The sequence below is a fragment of the Apium graveolens genome, chromosome 2, assembly GCF_009905375.1.
Source record: "Apium graveolens cultivar Ventura chromosome 2, ASM990537v1, whole genome shotgun sequence".
In the NCBI taxonomy this organism is placed as follows: Eukaryota; Viridiplantae; Streptophyta; class Magnoliopsida; order Apiales; family Apiaceae; genus Apium; species Apium graveolens.
Genome location: NC_133648.1, coordinates 101,988,239 through 102,012,258, shown reverse-complemented (window position 1 = coordinate 102,012,258; position 24,020 = coordinate 101,988,239). Strand labels below are relative to the sequence as shown.

Below are 24,020 nucleotides of genomic sequence, written 5' to 3'. Positions count from 1 at the left end.
ACCGCGCTGAAGCCCTAGACCCGAAAAAAATTGAAAAAACCATAAAAATCAAAACACAAAAAGAGTTCATCAACGGTTACTTTCCTCCCTTCGTATCCAAATTCTACTCCTAAAACACTTCTCATTATCCCCACTAACCCATAATCATATTTACACTTCTATTCTAAATGAATTTCCAATTCCCTATATACATATATTTACATACATCCATCTCCATCACTCTTCATATTCTCTCAAACCCTAATTCTCTATACACATCTCTCTTTTCTCACTTTATCAATTTTAATGGCACCCAAGAGAGCTCGCACTCAAGTTAGCAGCAGCACTTACCCCGCCACTACTGATTCTTCGATTGTTTCGGATACGAGGCCTAGGTTTGATACTCCGGAGGCTGAAGCGGAGTACACGAGGCTGTTGACTAAGAAAATAGCGAAGGAGATGGTTTTTTACCATCAGGTAAGGATGGTCAGCTTCTTGAGATGATTTTGGAGATGGGTTGGGTTTTGTTTTGTGAGGCACCCGTTGTTATGCCTATGAGTGTAGTTCATGAGTTCTATGCGAATGCGAAGGCAGATAAGAATGGGTATACGCTGGTGCGAGGGTTGATGGTGGATTACAGCCCTGAGGCTATTCATAGGGTTATCAACCAACCCGAGTGACAGCCAACTCAGGAGGAGTGGGTGAACAAGACGAAAGATGATTTTGATTTGGACTTGATTGTGGCTACGCTGTGTGTCCCGGACACTCGCTGGAAGTTCAAGAGGGGATCGAACGAGTATGCCACTTTCCCTGCCTCATGCATGAACAAGTTTGCTCGTGCTTGGAATGCCTTTATTTGTGCGAATATTATGCCATATTCTCATGTGCATGATGTGACTGTGGATCGTACAAAGTTGTTATGGGGGATTTTGCAGGGAGATTATGTGGATCTCGGTTCCATTATTTATCAGGGTATTCTGAGGTTTTTGCGTGGGAACACTACGGGGTCTATTCTGTATGCCTCGATTGTGACCAAGCTTTGTGTGGCGGTAGGAGTTCATTGGCCCACACACGAGCAGCTTCAGTTACCGAGTGCCACCATTGACAGTTCATTTGCCGGGTGGCCAGCCAGCCGATCAGACTTATGCTGGTGGTTCGACTCAGGGACGCAGAGCAGCGTGGAGATATCAGATGGGTGAGGCCGGTTTTTCACAGCAGCAGCAGGTGGCAGAGGATAATGCTGGTTTGGGTTTAGCATAGTATAGGCATTTGACGAGGCAGATGGATGCGATGTATAAGTCACATAGAAGGTTTGCGCAGGATCTTACTTTGGCGTTGGGTATAACTTTTAGAGCCACGGGGGTAGACATTCAGTGGCCAGTTTTTTGTGAGGATTCTGTGTACCCGCCTCCTGACACTCCACCCGCGGAGGGTGATGACCATCCTGATTCCGAGTGGGTATGCCTTGATTCCTTACTATTACCTTCACTGAGGACAGTGAAAATTTTAATTTTGGGGTGGTAGTTAAGGAATATTTGTGTGTGAGTCCATATAGATGTATATTCATGCTAGTTTAGTTCATATAGTTTGCATATTTGTCATGTAGTTATTTGTTTTTATTTTTATTTTGCATATTTGTTATCATGTTAGTATGTTGCTTATAGTTGCATTTGCATGATATCATGATCCCTTAAGTTTGCTTTTTCGATTAATTTGTGATGTTGATTCGAGTGTAGTGATATCGTATCGAGGAATGTTAAGGATTAACGAGTTGATTTGCATGCTAGAACAAGAAAAAAATTCACTAAGTCTTATAGGTTGCTTGCGTGTTAGATCATGATCATGGTTTGTTTGTTTGTCGAGGTTTAATCACTTGTTTATGTCTAGAATTTATGATATTCTCTTAGTGATGAAATAACATGGATATTTAAAAATTGGAGGAAAACTTGGATTTTAATGCTAGTTGTGGCTAGGTGTCAAATGGCTAGTAGCCGGCTCATTTTTATATGAGTAGTCTAGGGTTGAGTGAGCTGGAGCGAATCGCACTCGTTCAGAAAAAGTTGAAAAAAAAAAGAAAAAAAAAGGAAAAAGAGAAAAAAAAGTATGTGTTATGTATAATTGATCACGAGTGCGCTCTTTAGTACTAGAGTTATTAAGTTCTAGGGGACTTTGTGCTTAGTGACCTAAGGTTTTTATAGTCTGGGATCCGCTAACCTAACGCTCGCTATATGGGTGTTATTGTATAAGTCTTTTGTGGACCTCACTCATTGCACGATCAAATAAGCATATATGTGTTTTGTTTTGTGTAGCAATAAAAGCATGAATCCTTGTATAACTCCGACAAAATTGAAGTGTTGTCAGTTATTATGAGTTTATCGTTTATTCTGTTTATAACCTTGTGATTGCCTTGATGAGTGGTGAGTTATGATTATTGATCTAGTATCGAGGGTATATCTGTTAAGCAAGTGCACACACGCACGTTTCTAACTTATGAGTTAATTTGTGGGATTTGATTGAACTTTGTGTGAATAAATGTATTCATTGAGATGTTGCTTATTGATCGGTTAGTTAATCTGAGGGGATCATTCCATTCATGTTAGTTGGGTTCATGCTTTTTTATCTCTTGTTTTTTAGTCTGTTATGCTTGAGGACAAGCATCGATTCAAGTTTGGGGGTGTGTTAAGTGGCATTTATATCCACTTAGAACACTTCATAAGGCTTAAATTGGTATTTTGTACTCAAGTTGTTTGTGTATTTGATGTGTTTTTCGTAGTATTTTGCATTTCAGGGCATAATTGAAAGAAGGACTATAAATTGCATGATTGATGCTTAGCAGAGTATTAGGATGAAGCCTTGGTTGAGTGCGCGAAGAAACCGGCAAGTGAAGGCCATTAAAGAAGAAAAATAAAGTTTTTCCAAAAGCTCAGCGCGACCGCGCTACACTTGGGAGTGGTCGCGCTACACTTGGGAGTGGTCGCGCCATACTCAGAGTGGCCGTGCCGGATCCCAGGGAGGCCGCGCTAGGTCGATTTTCCAGAATCCTGTTTCTAGTAGAATATTGATCTGCAGGACTTCTGGTCGATTTGGGATGCTACATAAAGACCTTTTAAAGACGTTTTTTATAACGGGGATCAAGGAGATAGCAGGAAAAAGACCTAATAGCACAAATTCAACGAAGGAGAAGAAGAGCTTGTTTTTACTTGTGATTCTTTGCTTAAATTATAATCTTGGATGCTTGTTTTCTTTATTGTTGAACCTAATACTCTTGTTAACGTACTTTTAGTTATTATTCAGTTTAAAAAGACTTAGTTTATTTACTATGCTTTCATCGAAACCCACGGTGATGATGAGTTCGGTTATGAACTAATCATTATCGTGGGGTTCTAATAGATTTACTTATGGATTTCAATAGTTAATTTGTTTTGATACCTAAGTGTGTGGTGATTGTATGATATCCTAGTATTTGTTGTGCTTATTCATCTTATGAGCGTCGCGAACTTGTAAGATAGCGTGTTAATCTAAGCGACAGTAAATATAGTGGTTTAAAATTTGCCATGTTAGCATAGGTTCATATTTTTGTTATGCATGATTCGTAGATAATTTTAACCATCTTACTTGCCCTATGTAATCACGATAGATAACTTGTGCATTAAACCTTTATGTTGTCAAATTCTATAGTCATATAGGGTCTCAACATATTTGGTGTCTATTCAGCTTCTATCTCTTTTGTGGATGTCTGGTAGTAGGGTATTCGTACAACGAAAGTTGGCATTTACTAGTTTCGTGTTATCTGATTAGTTGACATCACCATTGCATGCTAAGGTTAAGAATAAGAAATTTGAATGAAGTAGTAATGAAGTTAGAATCTCATGTTTGTCTCATATAAGTAATTCAACCTCAACCTCAATTCTCTTAGTTAATGCTATGTAGTATAATCTCTTAGTTTAATCAAAACCCAAAGCGTTATTTGTCTTAGCATTGAACGATAGCCATATCATTATTGCATAAGTGCATAAATTTAATTTAACCTAAACCAGTCTCTGTGGAAACGAACTAGAAAGAATTCTATATTACTTGTGAACGCGTATACTTGCGTGTAATTTTAGCACGTGTTTTCGTCCTAACAGCATCTCCAAATGCAAAATTCTGTTGCTTTGGGAGCCATCATGGGGAAGATCAACATACCATTTCCCTCACTACCTGAAGATATAAGGCCATAATTGCCAACTCCCCTACTCATGCCTGTCACCAAAACTAAAAGTGAGATTGAGGCTAGGATTCAACAATCCAGGGATGCTAAATCTAGATCTAAGGAGACTATCTCATCATTTGGACAAATTTCTTCACAATCTCAGTTATCAAAAGATGTGGGAAAGGACAGACTCACCAAGGCTGCAGAAGGACCAAATCAAGACCAAGAATTCAGTGAACTTCTTGCAGTCTTGAGAATGTCTCTTCATAATACCTAAATTACCTATAAAAGAGCATTGGCCAAGAACATCAATTTCCTGAGGGCAGTGGTTGTGAAGACTGACAATTAATTGGAGAAAAGAATTGTTGTGAACATCAATGATGGTGGAATTGACAGATGTCTACAGGTGTCTCTTCCAAATCTTAAAACTTTAAGAGCATATAAGCTGGATATAATGATTGAGAGAGCAAATCCAGTTATTCTAGAGGACACCCAACTACTTCATGAGCTAAAAAATGCACAGTTAGCATCTTTTCCTGAAGCCTGTCTGTATCCAAATAAAGGGGTAGCCTACATCTGTCCAACAACCAAACAATGCAAACAACTCATTGTTCCTAAAAATTGTGTTAAATCAAACATGAGGATGATCATGACTATTCAGTCTGATCTAAAATACAAAAAGAACAAGAAGGCTGAAGATGTAGAGATGATAAAGATCTTAGACAGATACCTATTGAATCCAGATACCATGTTACCAACCACTCAGTTCAATTTAAAAGATGACAAGGATGATGATGAGTAGAAGCAAGATGAGCAAAAACCTTCTGGCTCAAATCCAAGTCAGTCTTCAAAGGCAACTGGTAGCAATGACAAAAAGCAGGATGAGAAGAATGGAGATGACAAGAAGAGTAGAGAAGAAAGAAGGAAAAAGAAAAGGCAAGATGGCTCAGAACCACAACAAACCCTACAAATCCAAATTAATCAGTCTCAACCTACCAAACCTTTTAGCTCAAACACTCAACCATCTCTCACCTCAAAGCCAAAATTTCTATACAAGCCAACTGCAAATTCACTTCTCAAAATCTCAATCACTACCAGCCAAACTAGCTTGAAGAAGATCACAACCTTACCTTCATATAAACCTCCAACCAAGACACACTCTAAATCTTTTGGGAGAAAAATAAAACAACTGCAAGTTACTGAAAGATCACTCTAGAATTTTTATGATTAATCTGACTTTCTGCCACTAAACTGGTGTTTCGTAGATGAAGAATATTTTCAACATATAGCTGAAGAAATAGTCAGAGTTTGGGTAGTATCATATATAGAAGTCAGAATTTATCATAATGATGGTTCTTTCACTCTACTTGGCAGTAACCTAATGGACACACTTTCAACCACATAATTCAAAAGAGTGATCAGTTTGATGAAGGATAAGGATACAATCATAAGGTTTTGGAAAGTTGTATATTGTGTACGGGTAAAAGAAAGAGATGAGAAAATTACAAGAGCAAAAGCTGAAAAGGAAGAAAGAGATAGGAAGTATGCAAAAGAACTTGTAAGAAATGAGAAAAGATCGAATGAGCTTAAAGCAAAAGGGATGAGCAGACTCTCCAAAGATGGAATTTTTCTGAACATAAAAGTTGGCAGATTCTCCAGATTTAGAGATGCTTAAACAGTTATTCATTAGATAAGTGGCTTAAACTAGTGGAAGCTTTGAGAGGAACTAAAATTTTAGAAGAGATGGAAGTGTTAGTAACTCTTAAAGATCTCATTAAAAAGGAGCCTGGTTATGAGGAATTCATGTAACAAATACATTTGTTAAAACTTCTATAACCACTCAATGTCAAATGATGTATTTCTGTCAATTTGTATGTAAAGTTTAATTGTTCATTGTAGCTTGGGGTTAGTCTTGTTAGCATGCATGAATTTGTGATGAGCAATCTTCTCACAAATTGGGGGAGATTATTGTACAAGACATGCATGTGTTGTAACAAGACTACGTCAAATTGATAACCCTAAATAAGTTGTATGATAGTCTAAGTTTGCATTTTGTATTGTAACCCTTAAGTCTGTAAAAGTGTAATTAGATTAGACTGGAGTATTTTTCTGTAAACAGTCTCAAGCCTAAGAATAAACTCTGGAAGAAGATCATGAAGATCATGCCTCATAGAAAGTATGAAGAAGCTTTGAGTTGAATAAATCTGTTTTAGGAAAAATATTCTAAGTCAAGAAATCTACAAGTCACGGATTAAGTGTTATAGAGAAGTCATTCGAGAACTCCAGAATGACTTATCGAGAAGTCAAGAATAGCTTATGGAGAAGTCTCAGAGATATTGACTAGCCAAAATGAAGACATGAAGATTGGAGATATCGACAAGTCATTTCTTTACTAGAGAACTCAGAGATATCGATAAGTCAAAATGTTACTAGAGAACTCAGAGACATCGATAAGTAAATTCTACATGCAAAGAAATGGAGACATCGATAAGTCAAGTTCATTCGAGGACTCAGAGATCTCGATAAGTCAAGTTCATTCGAGGACTCGGAGATCTCGATAAGTCAAGATTATACTCGAGAACTCGGAGATCTCAACAAGTCTATTTCACATTCGAGAACTTAGAGACTTCGATAAGTCATATCAACTATATAGTAATAAGAGATCTCGATAAGCCTATATACTTATCGAGATGTCTAGTTCTCTATATCCCAAACTGGAAGATCTCGAAGTAAAGCTCAAAGTACAAAGTGCAGACCAGTTTAATATCCAAGATTATCAATCAACAAACAAATCAATCACTGATTTGAAAAGTCTACAAAAGCAGCTTGAAGAGTTCAAGATCAAAGACCAAGATTAACTGACAAAGTAAAGTCACAGACATGCACGATTTGCAAAGATACACTAAGCCAGAAATATAAAGTTTTAATTAACTTAAAGTAGGGTTTAGTACATGTTGTGTAAAATCAGTGTTTACTGTCCTATAAAGTAAACACCGGATGTTTTGTTTTGAGATGTAACACATATAGATCTGAAATATCTTGTAACTCTCAACATAGAAGCTGAGTTCTTTATCAACAAAGAACCCAAAAATTTATAACAAAATACTAACTTGATTTTAATATAAAATTAAGTGAATTTTGAAAGATAATTGTGTTCATGTACATATTTTTAATTCAGCTGTTAAAGCATATTATCTCTACAATACAAATTACTTTGTTCACCATTCTTAAAAGTTCAAAAAGCCATTAAAATTATTTAAAAACACATTCACCCCCTGTGTTGTATTCATTACCAACATAGTGGTTGTGGCATGGATTATGAGTTTTGAATTATTGTTGTTTATGTGCTATGTGTATTGTGTTTATCGAATAAGAATAAGAATATGTATTCAAATTGTTTGTTTCGTTTATCGTATCGTATAGATTATCGTATTTTGTTATATGTGTATGTGTTACTTAGCCTACTAGTTGGATCGATTATTTTCTTGATGGGTTGTATATCTCCATACTTACAATTTCAGGTTTCGTCTAAGATTCAAGTTGGATAGTATTGAAGTTCGAGGACTTAGTTTTGGAGTAGATTGACTTTTAGACTTCCGTTAGCTGCGTTTTTGTATTTTAGACTTCCGTTAGCTGCGTTTTTGTAATAGTCATCTTTGTAATACGATTTTTGATCAAGAAATTATATTTTATTTTAGTTTTGATTTAGAATTAATAGTCCGGAAGTGCGGTCTGTTACAAATAAAAATAAGAACCCGGTCACTTGGGAAGTGTGACAGAAAGTATAAGATGTCGGTCGCTGGCAAAGTATGGCATAAAGTGTGATTTAGGACTGTGAGAATAAAGATAAGAATTTGTTATTAAGATTTAATGATTGATTAATAATTTTGATGATGTGGATTAGAGAATATGTTGTGCGCTTTGTTTTGATAATTATTATAGGATATATCGTGTCAATCTTATGCTAATTGTTATTGAGTATATGTGTGAAATCTATATGATGTCGTTTATGTGTTATATGTGTATAAAGTGTGTTTTTTCGAAAAAGATATAAAAATATGATATTATTTTGAGCCGTTGAACAGTAGTTGCTTGTTAGGCTTCACAACTCATTCTTTTAATATTTCAGGTTTTTCTAAGAGTTCGAGTTGGATAATATTCAAGTTCGAGGACTTAGTATTGGAGTAGATTGACTTTTGGACTTCCGTTAGCTACGCTTTTGTAATAACAACCTTTATAATAGAATTTTGGATTAGTAAATTATATTTTATTTTAGTTTGGGTTTAGATTTAATAGTCGCGGCTGTTACAATGTAATACAAAGAAATTGTTGCTACTGCTCCTAAAAAATAAAGTTATCTTTCTTAACTTCTTCTCAAGAACAGTTTCTTGAGTTGGTTTACAGAAAGAAAATTATTACAGAATATTTTTGCTCAATGTTTTCGCATAGCTAAAGATGGGATGTGCATAATATAAATACAACCTTGTACTACTGAATGTTCACATCCATTTACAGTAGACAATCATATCCTACTAGAGGACACATAACAGGTTTTTAATGACCATCTCATTTCGTTATTTGCTCGTGATATTTTGTTGCTTGCTTTGTTTTCTTTCTCTCCAAATTTGGCTATAGACTTGACATATGTTCATGAACCTCCTCCATGTACAATATGTTGTAGTGATATGTTTTTTTATTTTTGATAATTTGTACCTTCATTTATCCTGTTGTGGAGAGGTCGAGTGAAAATATCGTGAACTCCATTTGACTTAACTATACTATCCGGTTTACTTTGGAATTCTCAATGTAGTGTAATTTTGCACTTTTACGATTTAGCGTTTTTCTTAATTTCTCGGTGTAACACATAATTAGACTTCTCGATCTAAGTTCAGTTTGGACATCTCGACATAAGTCAAACTTAAACTTCACGAAATGGTTATAAACCGGACTTCTCTATATGGCTTGGATTGACTTCACAATATTGGACTTAGAGCCTTACTGTAACTTTACTGGTCTCATATCTTCAATTTGCTGCTTGAACCATTTTCATTGAACTTCTACCAAATTGTTGTATTCAATAATATTATGCATAAGACTGTTGTAGGAAAAACTCTGTACTCTTATAATCAGAACAGTACATTGAAACCTATCATTAAGACAGATGGTAGACTCTAATATTTGTTCATACAAAATAAATATTGTAACTTGAGTAGACTTATTATGATGGTATAAACATGTCATATACCTAATAAGATGGCTGCTTATTTGGAGTATTTTCAATTTTGTATAGGAATATCAGTAGGAGCCGAGGCTATTTTACACGCAGTTAGTCATTTTGTTGAGGTACATGGGTCAAATCCTAAAATATCTATGCTTTTGATGGACTTCAAGAATGCCTTTTATATGATTGATTGAGGAAAAATACTTGAAGAAGTCAGAGTTGGGTGTTTGTCTATATCTTCTTGGATGGAATTTCTTTATGTGCAACTGGCTAGGCTATTTCTGGGGTATAGATTTATATGATCAGCTTGTGGTACACAACAAGAGGATCCATTGGGACCTCTCCTTTTTGTATTGACTTTACATCCGTTAATTTTTAGAATACGTGAGGTATGTACTCTTTCTCTTCACGGGTGTTATTTGGATGATGGTACAATTATTGGGATTCAGTTGAGGTTTTTAAGGCCTTGAATATTATTCAGTTTAAGGGTCAGGATTGGGTTTGGAGCTTAATATAAAAGAACATAAATTTTTTGGTCTGTTACTGTGTATATTTCGAGATGGACTTTTTTCGCATGATATTGATAAGTCTTTAAGTAGGGGTATGAACATAGTGTTTGCACGAGAATTTGCTAAAAAAAAGTGGTAAAATATGTTACGGGTGCTTCTTAGATTTTATAAATCTTCCCTCCGATTCAATTAATTTATTTAATTTCATTTATTTCATTTTAACCGAAGTCAATCAAACACAACAAATGCGTCTAGTAGCCAATTGCTATTAGGAAAGAAAAATGACATTTATATCGACACCTGGCAATTTGGACAAATTAAATACGGAAATTATGATATTTTAATATCTTTTCGCTCAATAAAAACAAAATCATAACACTACTATATTCAACAGAATAATTTAATGAGAATTCAATATTAGGCATTACTCGGCTCTTGATTTCTTACAATAAATGACAAAATTAATTATCATACTTTGCTTGATTCAAACTCCCTCATGAAACGTCCAAAACATCGATCTAATATTCATTCAATATTAGCCTAGAAAAGAAGCAATAATCATTCAATAATAAGAATCAATACGACAGTTACTATGATTTGCATAATTACATGTACTCCTACAATTTGTTTTTGTTACAGCTCCCATATCAACTTGTCTCTCCCAAAACAAAAGTTCCATAAATGGTTGTATCCTGAAATACTAATAATTTATCGTACGTAATAAATGCAGAATTAAATTAGAAATAAAAAATACGATAAAAATCCGTTCAATTGCCTCAGGGTCATCAACATTTAATGCAGTTATAAAGAAGGGGAAGTTGAAATTTGACTTTAAAACCATGTGATTACGTGTTAATGAGAGTTGGAATTAAATTAAATTTCACATCAGCTAATATAAATGCATTGATTGTTGAAATTATAAAGCCTAACCAAGGAGGAGTTATTAGGTGGCCATCCACCGTACAGCTACTTTTCATCTTCCTAACAGCTCCTTACATTATACGTATTGCATTGAAATAATTTAGTCAAATATTTTTTAATCCCAAATGTCAACTTTTCAAGTTAATCCCCAATGTCAAATTAAATACCCTTTCCGGATAAATGAATGCTACAAAATATTATCAATATTTTGAAAAATGTAATTTTGAGACCTGATTTTTTATTTTTCAAAACAAAATAAACTAAAAATAAAATAAAAAATGTGATTTACCTTGATTCACGTGATTTGCAGGCCGAGTCCGTAGGATTTACCCGATGCGCACCCAAATGATAGCGACTGCGAGTTAGCTACGGAAAAAAAATACCCTAAAAAATAATGATAATTTATGTGTTTTCACCCATGTCTAAAGATTCTTGATTTTATCGATTAATACCCAATTAATTTTCTTGGAAGGCACGTGACCAATTCAATTTTTAAAATTCGATTAAATCATATTTATTTATTTTTGATCGGTATATTACAAATAAATTATTATATATATTTTTGAATTGCAATTGGATTTAAATATTTCTAAATTATATAATATGATATGTGTATATTAACTTATAGTTTACTGCTAAAATAGGAATATTAAAATTAAATATTATTTAAAATATAAAATGCATACGATTTTTTCTCTAATTAATCCTTTCGATTAATTTACGATTCTCCGATTAATCCTAAATCGAAAATTTGACCGATTTTTTTTTATTCCCGAATTTTATAACATTGGTTTCATGGGACAATTTTATTACTTCACATCAATATTGCAATTAAAAATCTGTTTCCATATATCGAAATCTAGACACAAGTTCTCGTTTGATTTTGAAGTCAGTTACTTTGTATTATACTTTTTAAAAATAGAAGTGCACATAATACTATAATATATAAAAGTCAATACACTTTTTTAATTAAGAAAAAGAATGGTAGTGTATACTAGTATTTGTTTTGAGTTTGAATAACACGGGTGGGCCATTAATGTGATTTGTGTTTGTGTAATAATGCAACCAAAAAAACCTTAAACGACTGTTGAAAAGCATAGCGGAGGGGAGGTAGTAGTAATAATTAAAGTTGTGGTAACGGCATGCGTGAGGCCAAGCAGCACAAAATTGGAGCAAAAACAAAAATTTATAAATGCGAAGATAGCCAAACCAATTGCCAACCACCGCTCCTTTCAGGATAACTCCGAAAAATGAATAAACATTTTTGAATTGACTTGTTCGTATCGACACTCTACGAAAATTTAGGTCCACATAATTACAAATCTACAAATATGTTTTCTTTATTATGAAAATATTAAACTACAATCTACTATATAATTTAAGAAATACTTCCTATGTTTTTTTATATTTTTTATCAAACACTTTGACTTGTACACAAAAAAAAGTGAGAATAAAAAAAAGACTACAAATATTTCAATTAACAAAAAGAAAATTTAAGAAAATTACTCCTTTTATTTTATTTATTTGTCGCTTTGATTGTTACACATATTTAAATGTGTTTTGTGTGTTTTGAGCTGCTAGTTAAAAATATTATTTTAAAATTTTTTTTGTAAATTAAAATATAAGTTGTCTTCTTTTATTTATGAAAAAAAAAATTACAAACGATAATTCTAACTACCCGGTCAAAACATATTGAAATGTGCACAAAATTCAAAATGAAAACTAAAAAAAGACAGAGCTAGTTTATTTTGAACTACCCGTCAAAATATATTGAAACATATGTAAAAGTCAAATTGTTAAATATAAAACAAAGAAGTAATCATTACATGGCTATATAATAATTTTTGTTTATTTATGAAAAATGACCAAAATATTTTTTTTTAGATTTTTTTGTCCAAAATACTCATTCTCAAAAAAAGTATTTTTCACAATATCCACGAGATACTCCACTAATACTCCTTGGTCAGTAGAGTATGATGGCCATCACTTTTAAATATTTTTTAGAAATATTTAAAAAATGAATAAAAATAAAAAAATTATTAATTTTAAAATTTTAGATGATACTTCACTAATAAAAAAATATCATCCTAATAAATATTATCGTGATACTCCTATGTAAGTGGAATATCAAGCTCATATTTCACTGAAAATAAAGTATTTTGTTAGTATTTTGGGTAATTTAAAATTATGGTGAGTTTTGGGCTATTGTTATTTAAAAATAATTATTTAGATATTTCACCCTTTATTTAGTAGGATTATTAATTTATTATGATTAGATCTTGACTATATAAATTTGTATAATGGTGGGAATTGGAAAAAAATTGTATATTACAAAACTCTGGTGTTATTAAAAGTATATAGCACTTGAGATGAAACTATACTAACAAAAATTTAAACAGTTGAACTAAATAATGTGTGTAAACTTGAGTAAATAATGTATGCGAAGTAAATCCAAGGGGTACGTATGAGTTGAAAATGATACGGGTATTTGCACAGGGGGTGTGCAATAAATGCCGCCATTACTGACGACTATCAAAGGCAATTAATTTGCTTAATATCCCCCCAACCCCTCCATTAATACCCCCACACATTTTCTCATCACTATCTATCCCCCCCTCCTCTACCATCTGCCTACTACCCCCCTCTATATATACACACACATACCACTATTGCCTTGTATATATACACAACCCATTTCTTCAACCCCCTCCATTATTCTCTCTTATTATCAAGAACAATCATATATTATCCAAGCTTCATAACAAACATGGCTGCTGATGTTGGTTATCTTGTTAGGATAATGAACGGATATAATGAACAACAACAACATGGGATATCCAAATCAACGGCTCTCATCACTCGTGACTTGCTTGGTAATGCTGCTTCTACTTCTCATGATTCTCAAGAACTTGACCTTGATTTGCAAGTTCCCTCTGGTTTTGAAAAAAGACTTGATTTAAAGGTACCCCCTTTTCTTCCTATTGCTATTTTTATTATCATTGTTTCTATTGCTTTTTTTTACTCTATTGTTTCTCTTATGTTCTTCACTGTTTTTTTTATGCTCTTAATTATGTGATCAAAAACCAAAAATATTCACTTTTGTTATGACTTGAATGCATGTGTGTATACGTTGATTGTTCTGTTTTCTCCTTGTTAAATTTCAGAGCCACTTCTCAGATGTAATATTATTAATGGAACTGGCCCTGTCAGAGTCTTATTTCAGTTTGAATGTGATTGGTCGGTGGCTAACCGGCTATTATGAAAGTTTATTTGTTATCTTTTTGAAACTGTTAAGAGTTAAAACAAGAAGATGCAGGATCATAAGAATCAATCAGTGTCATTTATTTTAGTCATCATCTTTCTTTTCGTTTGCTCGTTGCTTCTGTGTCATGAATTCTACAATCTGAACTGAAGATCATTATTCATTATATGGAGTGCAATTTTGTTTGAAATTAATTCATATCATTTTATTATATTATCACACCATGATCTTACATTAAATTTTACCCTTACTCTTGCAGTCAGGAAAGGTGTATCTTCAGAGATGCAATTCTCCGAATACAGCAACTTCATCCTCTGGACGCAAGCACCACATCAATCAAACAGTTACAACGCTTCAAGACTTAAACTTTCCTCCTTCGACTAAAAAACCTCTGAACCTGTTTGATGACTCCAGCTTGGACCTTAAGCTTGTACAATCATCTCCACCACAATCATCATCTATTTACCAAAGTGTATGCACTCTTGACAAAGTGAAATCTGCGCTTGAAAGAGCAGAAAAAGAGACGATTAGGAAGAGGTCTATATCCATGTCACATTCATCGTCACCTACTAATTCATCATCTTCGGTTAAAGAAAGTGAGAATGACTGTGAGGGATCATCTGCGTCTTTTGCTGCTGGTTGCCCCAGTTGCCTGCTTTATGTACTCATATCAAAGAGCAACCCTAGGTGCCCTCGCTGCAATATGATTGTCCCATCACCTATGCCATTGAAGAAGCCTCGGATTGATCTCAATATATCAATATGAATAGATAAGAATAACACTTGTAGCTTTTCTTTCATTCTTTGTTTCTTTTCTGAAAATTACTTTTAGTTTCTAGTCAGCTGATCATGGTTCTTGTATATAACAGAAAATATTCTGTAGTTGACTGAAGATGATAAATAAAATTCAGTAATTATCGTATAATATTATTGTTCCTCCTGGTGTAATTTTATGTAGCATGCTTATTTTATTGTGATATTCATATTACTATTTTTTTTGAAGCAACATATTACTATTCTAAATAAATGCCTAACTGCAGTCTGTAAAAGGGGACTGCAGAGTTGCACTTGGTAGATAAAAGCAAAATTCTTAAAAGGTAACGTGTGTTGTGATTCTATTTGCAGGGTGACGACCTTTTATTGTAATTCTGTAACCCAATTGACTTGGTTTGTTGCTTGACATGTGTTACGTCCCAATATATTTGTTGAAAGAAGTTATACAAACTATACCGTTTAATCGAATTTAATGCGGAATAAAAAAGTGAAACAAAATTTAAGTTAAATAAAATTATTATTAAACTAGAAAGATATTACAACAACGGTATCGTTTACAAGGGATTAATCTCAAAAAATTATTACAAATCTAGAATAAATTCGACATGAACTTTTTCTATTTTTGCAATAAAAATATCAAATGCTAAAAGTAATTTGAGATTAAGTTCTAGGGATTTTGATCCGCTAGATAGTTACACAAGAATAAGAGAATGATTTTCTAGTGGTTTGGATTTAAGTTTAAAACTAGAAATTGGTGATCTTGAATTCAGCAGAGAGATGAAATGTTTTGGGCGGCTGCTTTTGTTCTGTTCTTGAGTTGGTTAAGTGTATTCTTTTTTTTTTATTGCCTGCTGCTCTTCTTGTCTTTTAAATGATTTGATCAACAGAACTTCATTGAACTGGCAAGACAATCTGATAGTTGGCATGACTTTCGGTGAGACAATCTTTTGAACTAGCAAGACAATCGGTGAGACAATCACTTGAACTAGCAAGACAATCGGCATGACAATCTGTTGAACTAGCAAGACAATCCCATAGCTGGTAGAACTTTCGGTATGACAATCTGATTGTCATAGCAGTTCAATTGATTGCCATGCTGAATTAATATTGAATATAAATTCAAAATCAATTCTGAAAATTCATAATGTTAATTCAAAATTAATTAATCAATTAATTCAATTAATCAATAAATTAATCTTTACAGATATAATTTATTTTCTTAATTAAATTATATGACTTAATTAATTAATAGAGAATTAATACTACTCTCGAACAACAACCATTCTTCTGAAAATCTTCTGAAAATCACTGTCAATTATGAATCAATTCCACCACTTCAATGTTGACACTCGATGTATTGTCTGGTTCATGAGTGACTAACTTTCGTGACGTTTCTTCATGTCTTGACTTTGATAACTTGATTTTCTTCAGATTAAATCCTGTAATTATCTGATACTATGACAAGATCTCTGTCACTTGATTAAATTCACACTCTTGATTTATATCACTGAGCCTTGATCAATTTCTTGAACTTCTTCCAGTGAAGTAATTCCTCAAGTCTATAGATGAACATTGTTTCTGAATCCTTTGACAGATGTTATTTTGAGAGATCTCTTTGACGATAGAACCACTATTTACTTGTTAAATTTTTATTTGAATTAAGTTAAATCCTCGAATAAATAAATAGGTTATAACATATGCCTTTCATAGAAGCATGTTGATTTCCTTTCTATTTTTTAAGCTATTCTAAGATTTTTCCTTGAAGCTGTTGAGCTAGTTGGTTTTTGTTGCTATATTTTGAACCACGTACTGATGTTCATTTTGTTTTACATGCAGTACTTCAACTTATTGCAAGGCTATTCACTTTGTCAAGTTTAAAGGTGGCTCGTATTTCTGATATTATACCGCGACTGTGAGTACTCAGGTATGACCAATTAAACCCGGAATTCTGAATTTTAATACGTCTGTATGCTTCTCTGGTTCTGCTTGCATACCATGGTGGTTAATTTCCTGACATATATCCTGGTAAATTTGATCAATCTCCATATCAATACATAAAGCCGAATCAGTGTAATTCCTCAGTTTACTTCATGTAATTTTTATATATATTTTTTTTACGATGATGGATGCAATATACTTGACTACAAGAAGCATGCAGTGTATTTTTAAATCTTCTTTGCAGAGAGGAAGCTAAATATGATGACTGTATATAACCATTTACCTGCTTACATGATCGTTGGATGTCCATTTTTCTTCATTGCTTGTTGAATCAATTGAGCATTCAGTACATTTTACTTGTACACCTAACAGATATAAATGAGTATTATTTCTTCTACAATCTTGGAAGGTGCAAACCTACTCCCTGATCAGACGAGTTGAATGCAAACCTGTTTTCAATCAATTTTCTGTGAACATATTAAAAACAAACTGTATCGAAAAAGTTCATTAAAGTTCTCAATTTAATCTATTCTTTTATGTTGAACTTTCAAAAAAGAAGAATAGTACCAGTTATGTCACTACTTAATAATGTCTTTTAGGATATGTGATCCCTCCATTTTTTAGTTTGGATACTCACCCTGAAGTCTGAACACAAGTTAATGAAAGTCAGATTTAGAGATGGTAAAGTCGAAGTTTGATACCTTGGACAATTTGATGGTATTTACACTAGAATAACACTTGTTTCATTTATTCTATTTCTGAAGTGAATTCTCACCAATTTTGGCCCTAAGACATCAATGGTTTTAATTGAAATTAATTTTATTTAATTTCAGGTGATATACTTAGCTTAAAAAGTTCATCCTATGAATGTACATTTGGGTTGGCCGATGAACACTGTTACATTAAAAATTATGCATGTCTGCAATTATGCTATGACACCTGGTAATTTATGGTTATTAGCACAATTAAACCAATATTGCTTTCCTAAAAAAACAAAATTGCTCTAAATGCTAGCTTGAATCATGGTTCTCAGTTCATCAAAAGATCAGCTCCCAGTGTAGATGTAATGTTCTGCCGAATAAGTATTATTTGTTTTCTGCAGTGATGGTGATGGAAACTGTTGACGGAGAAATCTGGTAACAACAAAGATTGAATTTTCTCGCCGGAACTAAGATCTATGACGGTGGTTATTTGCCGGAAACTTAAGCGGTGTGTGGTTGATTGTGGTTGTTTTAGGCTGGGATTGATCAGAGTAAGTGGTGGCTCTCTTATCAGCTCTCAACTTCTTACCCTCTCAATGTGCCTACGTACCCTTTATATAGGGATCAATCCTGACGTAGTTCTCGTAGAACAAGAAGTCTAATGAGTTTAGACTTCTTACTCCTAAACCCAGTAGAAACCCATCCGATATCCGTCTTCCGCTAGCTTTAGGAATGTCCAACTATGAGGCCCAACCGCGAAGGCCCAAGGCTCGTCCGTAATCGTAGGACTTCACGGATAGTGCATCTCCCTGCGCAAGGATAACACTCCGCTACAGCTATCTCCCTTGATTTACGAACGCAGGTATAGCCACGGTTCACCCCAAGTGCCAGACGTGTCCCTGTCCCCCGAATGAGGATAACCCACCAGATAGCAGGACAGGTGATCCCAAACTCTTGGGTGCAAAGTGCAGGATGACTCCAAAGTTCTCCAACGAGGACACCCGTTGAATACAAGAACAGAGCTCCCAAAGCACACACCAAAGTAAACCCCACATCCCCAACGAGGACACCCGTTGAATACAGGAGGAGGCCTTCAATCATCAGGCATACCCCTGGAGGCCTTCAAGCTTTTCACGGACATCACCCTCCTTGATCGTCTCAAGGAGGGAATTCTTCAAAGAGTACCTGCAACAAATACATTAGTAAAAATAACCTCCATTGCTCCTCTCCATGCAAGCTTTGTCCTAAATTCAACATCAAAAGTATATAGATCAAACACAGGACGCGTCCTAACCCTTTGGGCGCGTCCTCACCTTCATAAATCCAAACCTGTTTCATCATCAATCGTTCCTTATAGCATTCAAAATCACAGGACACGTCCTGGAATTTAGGGCGCGTCCTTAACCTTATTAGACTTGCACCGTCTCCTCTAAACCATCATGCACAACATTTCACCTCCTATGACGCGTCCTTGCTAAAGTAGGCGCATCCTAGAGCGTCCATCACCATAAGATTTCATCTTCCAAGCACTTTCATAAACATTGACGCATCCATAAAGCCTGGGCACGTCCATCCTTGACCATGCACTCTTCTCGCCTCGTAACATATCCCATCTCAAGTAGGCGCGTCCTGAATGCTTGGACGCATCCTCACTTTCACAACGCAATACTGAGTTTGACTGTAATTAGCCCGCGTTTGACCCGAGTCAATCCAATGCCAAATTTTGGGTATAACAACTACCCCCCAAATTCCATTTGCAGTTCAAAACAAAATTGGAATTTCTTTCCAAGCGAAATTTGGCTCAAAACAGGTGGACGCGTCGTGACAGGAAGACGCGTCTTACTTTCACCTTCTGCATGTGGTGTACAGCTGTCGTCCTTAGGGTCGTCCTTCTTCTATAAATACCCTAGGTTCACCATAATTGCACCTTATTCTATCTTCTTTTCTCCGAAAACCACCATTACCGCTGCTCTCAAGCTTTTGAGCTCGAAACCCCGACGATTTAGCCGGTCATTTCCTGATTTCTTTAGCTCAATCCACTCTTCAACTCAAAAGGTACACAAATCTTCTTTTACTTTCTTATTTAATTGAGTAAATCGAGTTTAATGAGCAAAAAACCCGTTCATATGCTTCAAGTTTCCATGCACCGTTCTTAATTCTCCTTGTATGTATATGTGTGTATATATGTAATTGTCTCATACTTTGCTTCTTCAATCTTGTAGTCGCATGTTTCTAGTTTGTTTTTCTTTAGAGAATTTTCCCAAAAATCGACTGTAATCGATTAAGATTTTATTACGCTGCAACCATAACTGACGCGTCCTCCCATCAGGGCGCATCTTACATCTTATTATTTAAGACACGTTTAAACTACTCCGAGCAAGTAGTGTAACACAAGGCCAGTAGCATACTAGGACGCATCTTTATACTACACCCCTGGCGGTAGATTTCTAGGACGCGTCCTTCCATATTTCCAGTATTTCCTTTCTCCTCTTTTCTCTTCTTTTTTTTTAATATATGGACGCGTCCTCAAATATTTATTCATTCTCTTGCAGCTGGAGGACGCGTCTTCCTTCTCACCATTTCATCCATTCAAAACCCTCAACAAATGCCTTGGAATCTACTCCCCACATCTGATCACTTTTAAACCCGACTTTCCCGAAATCCACAGGACGAACTCCTTCCTTAGAGCAGAAAGACGCGTCTTTGGTTCCCTTAAATCAAAAAACTCAATAATGTCTGATTACAGCTCCGATTCCATGGACCATGTTCCCATAAGTTCAAGAATGGAAAAGAAGGGAGTCAAAAGGCAAAGAACTCCAATTCTCCATACAAGGGCCGCCATCGAAGATTGGACGGATGACGAAATTATCCCTACTACAAGCCAAAAACCTCAAGGAATGGCTATTTCTGATATGGACGCGTCAAACACACAGGACGCGTCATCTTCTCATGGCGCGGCTCCTTCTGGGGACGCGTCCCCACACAGTGTAAGTGAGTTCGAAAGAAGGATTCCTGACCCTGAGACATATCCCGTATCTCCTCAAAAGTTTGATCCTCCCCTAGAGCATTGGGAACCTTCAGATGTAGAAATAGATTGTGACTGGGCGAGGCTCGGTACCCTTACTGAAGCAGAGAAGAATGCCAGAAGGAAAAAAGAGGGTAAGCTGGCATGCGTAGCTCTTGATTCTACTGCGTCTGACCTGGAAATCCAGTGGCACATGAAATACTACGACATGGAAGGCATCTGGGCGTGCCCTCTTCGAACCATGAGGCCACATATTTTTAACATTGGGAATCAAAGGATCCCCCGAATGGTGCTTACTCCAAAGTTGATTTCTCTAGGTGTGGGCGCGCCCTTGCACCCATATATCAAAAAGATCTTGAAGTGGTATGACGTCGCCCCAATCCAACTATGTCCAAACTCATATAAGCTAGCTTGGGCTTTGTTCATGATGTACCACAACCTCAGGCTGGGCGCGCCCTCGATGAAAGAATTCAGCTTTTTTTACAGCATCAGGAAATCAATTCCTGGGTACCATTTTCTGGTTGTCAACAAATGGTTGAACAACAAGGGATTTAATGAAGGAAAAATTAGCCACGAGAGAGACTGGAAGGAGCCATTTTTCTACATTTATGACGTCAGAAGGACGCGCGTTCGCTTCAACTTGGAACCAAGTAAGCGATTACCAAAGCCTTTCTTCAAACACTGGACGCGTCCTCTTGATTGGGCGCGTCCTATTTTATTTACTTTTTTAACAAACTCTTTGTTCCTCTTTTTAACAACTTATAACTATCTTTTATCTTTAGACAAAAGAGTTCAGAAGGAATTAACAGGAAAAAGAGAGCAGATAAAGTCCTTCAGTATGCAGAAAAGCACTTTAACCTCAAGGACATGATTACAGAAGACAACCTTAAGCTGGTGGGCGCGTTGTCTTCCCGGGTTGGCTCTATCTGCAAGTTTCGTGAATTTCACAACGGCAAACCTGTTCTCACAACCTCAGAAAAAACCAGGGGCCTCAGTGCCGCGGAGGTGATCGAAATCGACATTAGTAAGCAATTCGACTTAGAATAAGGTAAGTTTAAGTGAGGGAGGACGCGTCATTAACTTTGGACGCGTCCACAGCTACAAAAATTAGCTCCCCATTCAAAAAATATTAACTTACATAAGAATCAAAGGTGTTTCATGCACATACATCTGCTAAGGGCGCATTTTCTCACAGGACGCGTCCCGCTTGTCCTATATTCCTATGGCTCGTGTTTTATAACCTGTCATAGTCAACGTTTCTAGGCAGGGCGTGCCATTTATGTAGGGCGCGTCTTCCTTTGCCTGATACATACATGCATTACTCGTGTCTTTCATTTTCCTTGTTAGATCTTTACGCATTTATACATTTTGGTTGCCATCTTTTCATGTACCTTCTTACTTTAATCTGCCATGCATGTAGAATTTTGTATCACAACATGGGCGCGTCTTATTCCCTGGACGCGTCTTAATGCATTTAACTAATATTTTTTCTTGTTTATATCACAGATATGGCCTCACTCCCCAAAGGATTCGCAATTGGGGCTTCCAAAAAACTAAGGGCAAAGAAACAGGCTCCTACAAAGGTTGATTTAAAGGCAAAAACACCACCTCCTATTACAACTCCTTCTCCTCCTCCCAAGATAATCGACATCACTGTGCTAGACATTCCCGAAAGGGTGGAGGACGCGCCCTCAAAGCATCAAAAGACTGTCCCTGATGACCAGTCTTTCGTTCTCAGATACCTGGGCGCGTCCTCGGTTGGTGACTTTTCCGAGGACGAAGTGAGAGGTTGGACCTTCAGGACTGAGCAATAAATAGAGGAGGCTTTGGTCAGGGCTGCAGCCGAGCTTCACCTGCATGCCAGGCAGAGTGCCAACATGGCTGCCAGGCTTAGGGCGCGTCTTGCTGTTACAGACATTGCAAAGAGCCAGGCCGAAGACAAAGTTAAATCCCTGGAGAGATACATTACCCTGCTTGTCCAAGAGAAAGATGCTGAAATCAGACGCCTGGAGGGGGAGAGGACACGTCTAGAAACAGAAAAAGCTGTTTTGGAAGGCAATGTCTCCTCAATAGAGAAACAAATGGGCAGCGTCATCGCCCTGAATTCCACCATGCAGCTGGAGCTTGACACCCTGAATGATGATAGGCTGCATGGATGGACAGAGGAGAAAAAGCTAGTTTACCAGCACGGCTTCCAGGCTGGGTTTGAAGAATGGTGCTCTGGGTTCATTGCCAACAACCCAGAGTATACATTCTCAAAGTTTGATGCAGATACCCAGATATGGGTAAATGATTTCAGGGTCAGGGCCGCGGACTCCATCAAGAACAAGAGGATTTTTCTAGGCATAGAGGAAGAGGACGCGTCCCCTGATCCTGCTCCACTTCAGACTCAGCCTCCCCCTGCAGAAGACCAAGACAAGCCACGGGACGTGCCTCCTACTTAGGACGCGTCCTTTATCTTTTATGTACTTGAACTATTTTAAGGGTGCGGGCCCCTTGAAGCCTTGCAAGTTGTAAAGACTATTTTTGAACATTCACTTGCACTTCTTTTTTACTCAAGTAGTCATTTATATGGGCGCGCCTTGTGTTAAGGGCGCGTCGCCTTTGACTAATTGTTATTATTTTTCACTCCGTCAAGCAAATATCCACTGTGGGCGCGTCCTCTCTAGTTGGACGCGTCTTTGTTTGTTCCGAAAAGTGCATGAGCACGGCACTACGCTGTACTTATGTGTTTAACCAAGGCACAAGGCACAATGGGGCGCGTCCTAACTGTTTGACATACCTTAACGTTATCTTTCAGAAATGTTTTCTCTCCGGGAGAACGCGTCCTCGGTAGGGACTTGTTTTTTTTTTAAATTAAGGAAACATTCAACTGAAAGAGCATCAACCAATATTACTTGGGCGCGTCCTTGGAAATAGTACACTTTCTAGTTCCATTTTTACTCAAGTTCTATTGTTCCTTTTAGCAGCCACTACTTCAGTTAAAACCCACATAGAACTATCAATCAAGACGCGCCTCACCTTTGATCCAAAATACATCATCCTTCGAGCAGGACGCGTCTTTGACAAGCACTTTTTCTTTTTTAATTATGTTGTCAATATTACAGTAACATCCAGTCTAAAGGAGCATCAACCAAGATAACTTGGGCGCGTCCTTGAAAATAGTACATTTTACTTGAGTTTGATTCATATAAAACCCTAGCTTAGGGCGCGCCCTATATTTAGGACGTGTCAGGAGACCAAGCAAACTAAGCAAATATCCTTTTGGAAAGTTTCAAAATTTTATTTATAATGCGCTCTGATGTCAAAAGTGCACCAGTCCCACGGCTACTATGCTCTGTGGGGAAATTATTTCTAAAAAATGACCCTTCAACTAGTCCCAAGATAAGTAGTACATGCACTACCCCCTAGGCTAGGAGGAATTTTTTTAATTCTAGTCTATAATCTGGGCATAACCCAAAATGATAAAAGAAATATGCAAGGGGCCAAAGCCACGCC

General features: G+C 36.2%; 1 protein-coding gene across 1 annotated transcript; it reads left to right on the top strand.

Annotated features, from left to right (window-relative positions):
* The first annotated feature begins 13,427 nt into the window (after positions 1–13,427).
* LOC141707689 (uncharacterized) lies at positions 13,428–15,009 on the top strand. The gene is made up of 2 exons (XM_074511005.1): positions 13,428–13,784; positions 14,344–15,009. Exons 1-2 carry the CDS (start codon positions 13,590–13,592, stop codon positions 14,848–14,850), a joined length of 702 nt encoding a protein of 233 aa, XP_074367106.1. The 5' UTR covers positions 13,428–13,589; the 3' UTR covers positions 14,851–15,009.
* Positions 15,010–24,020: the final 9,011 nt, after the last annotated feature.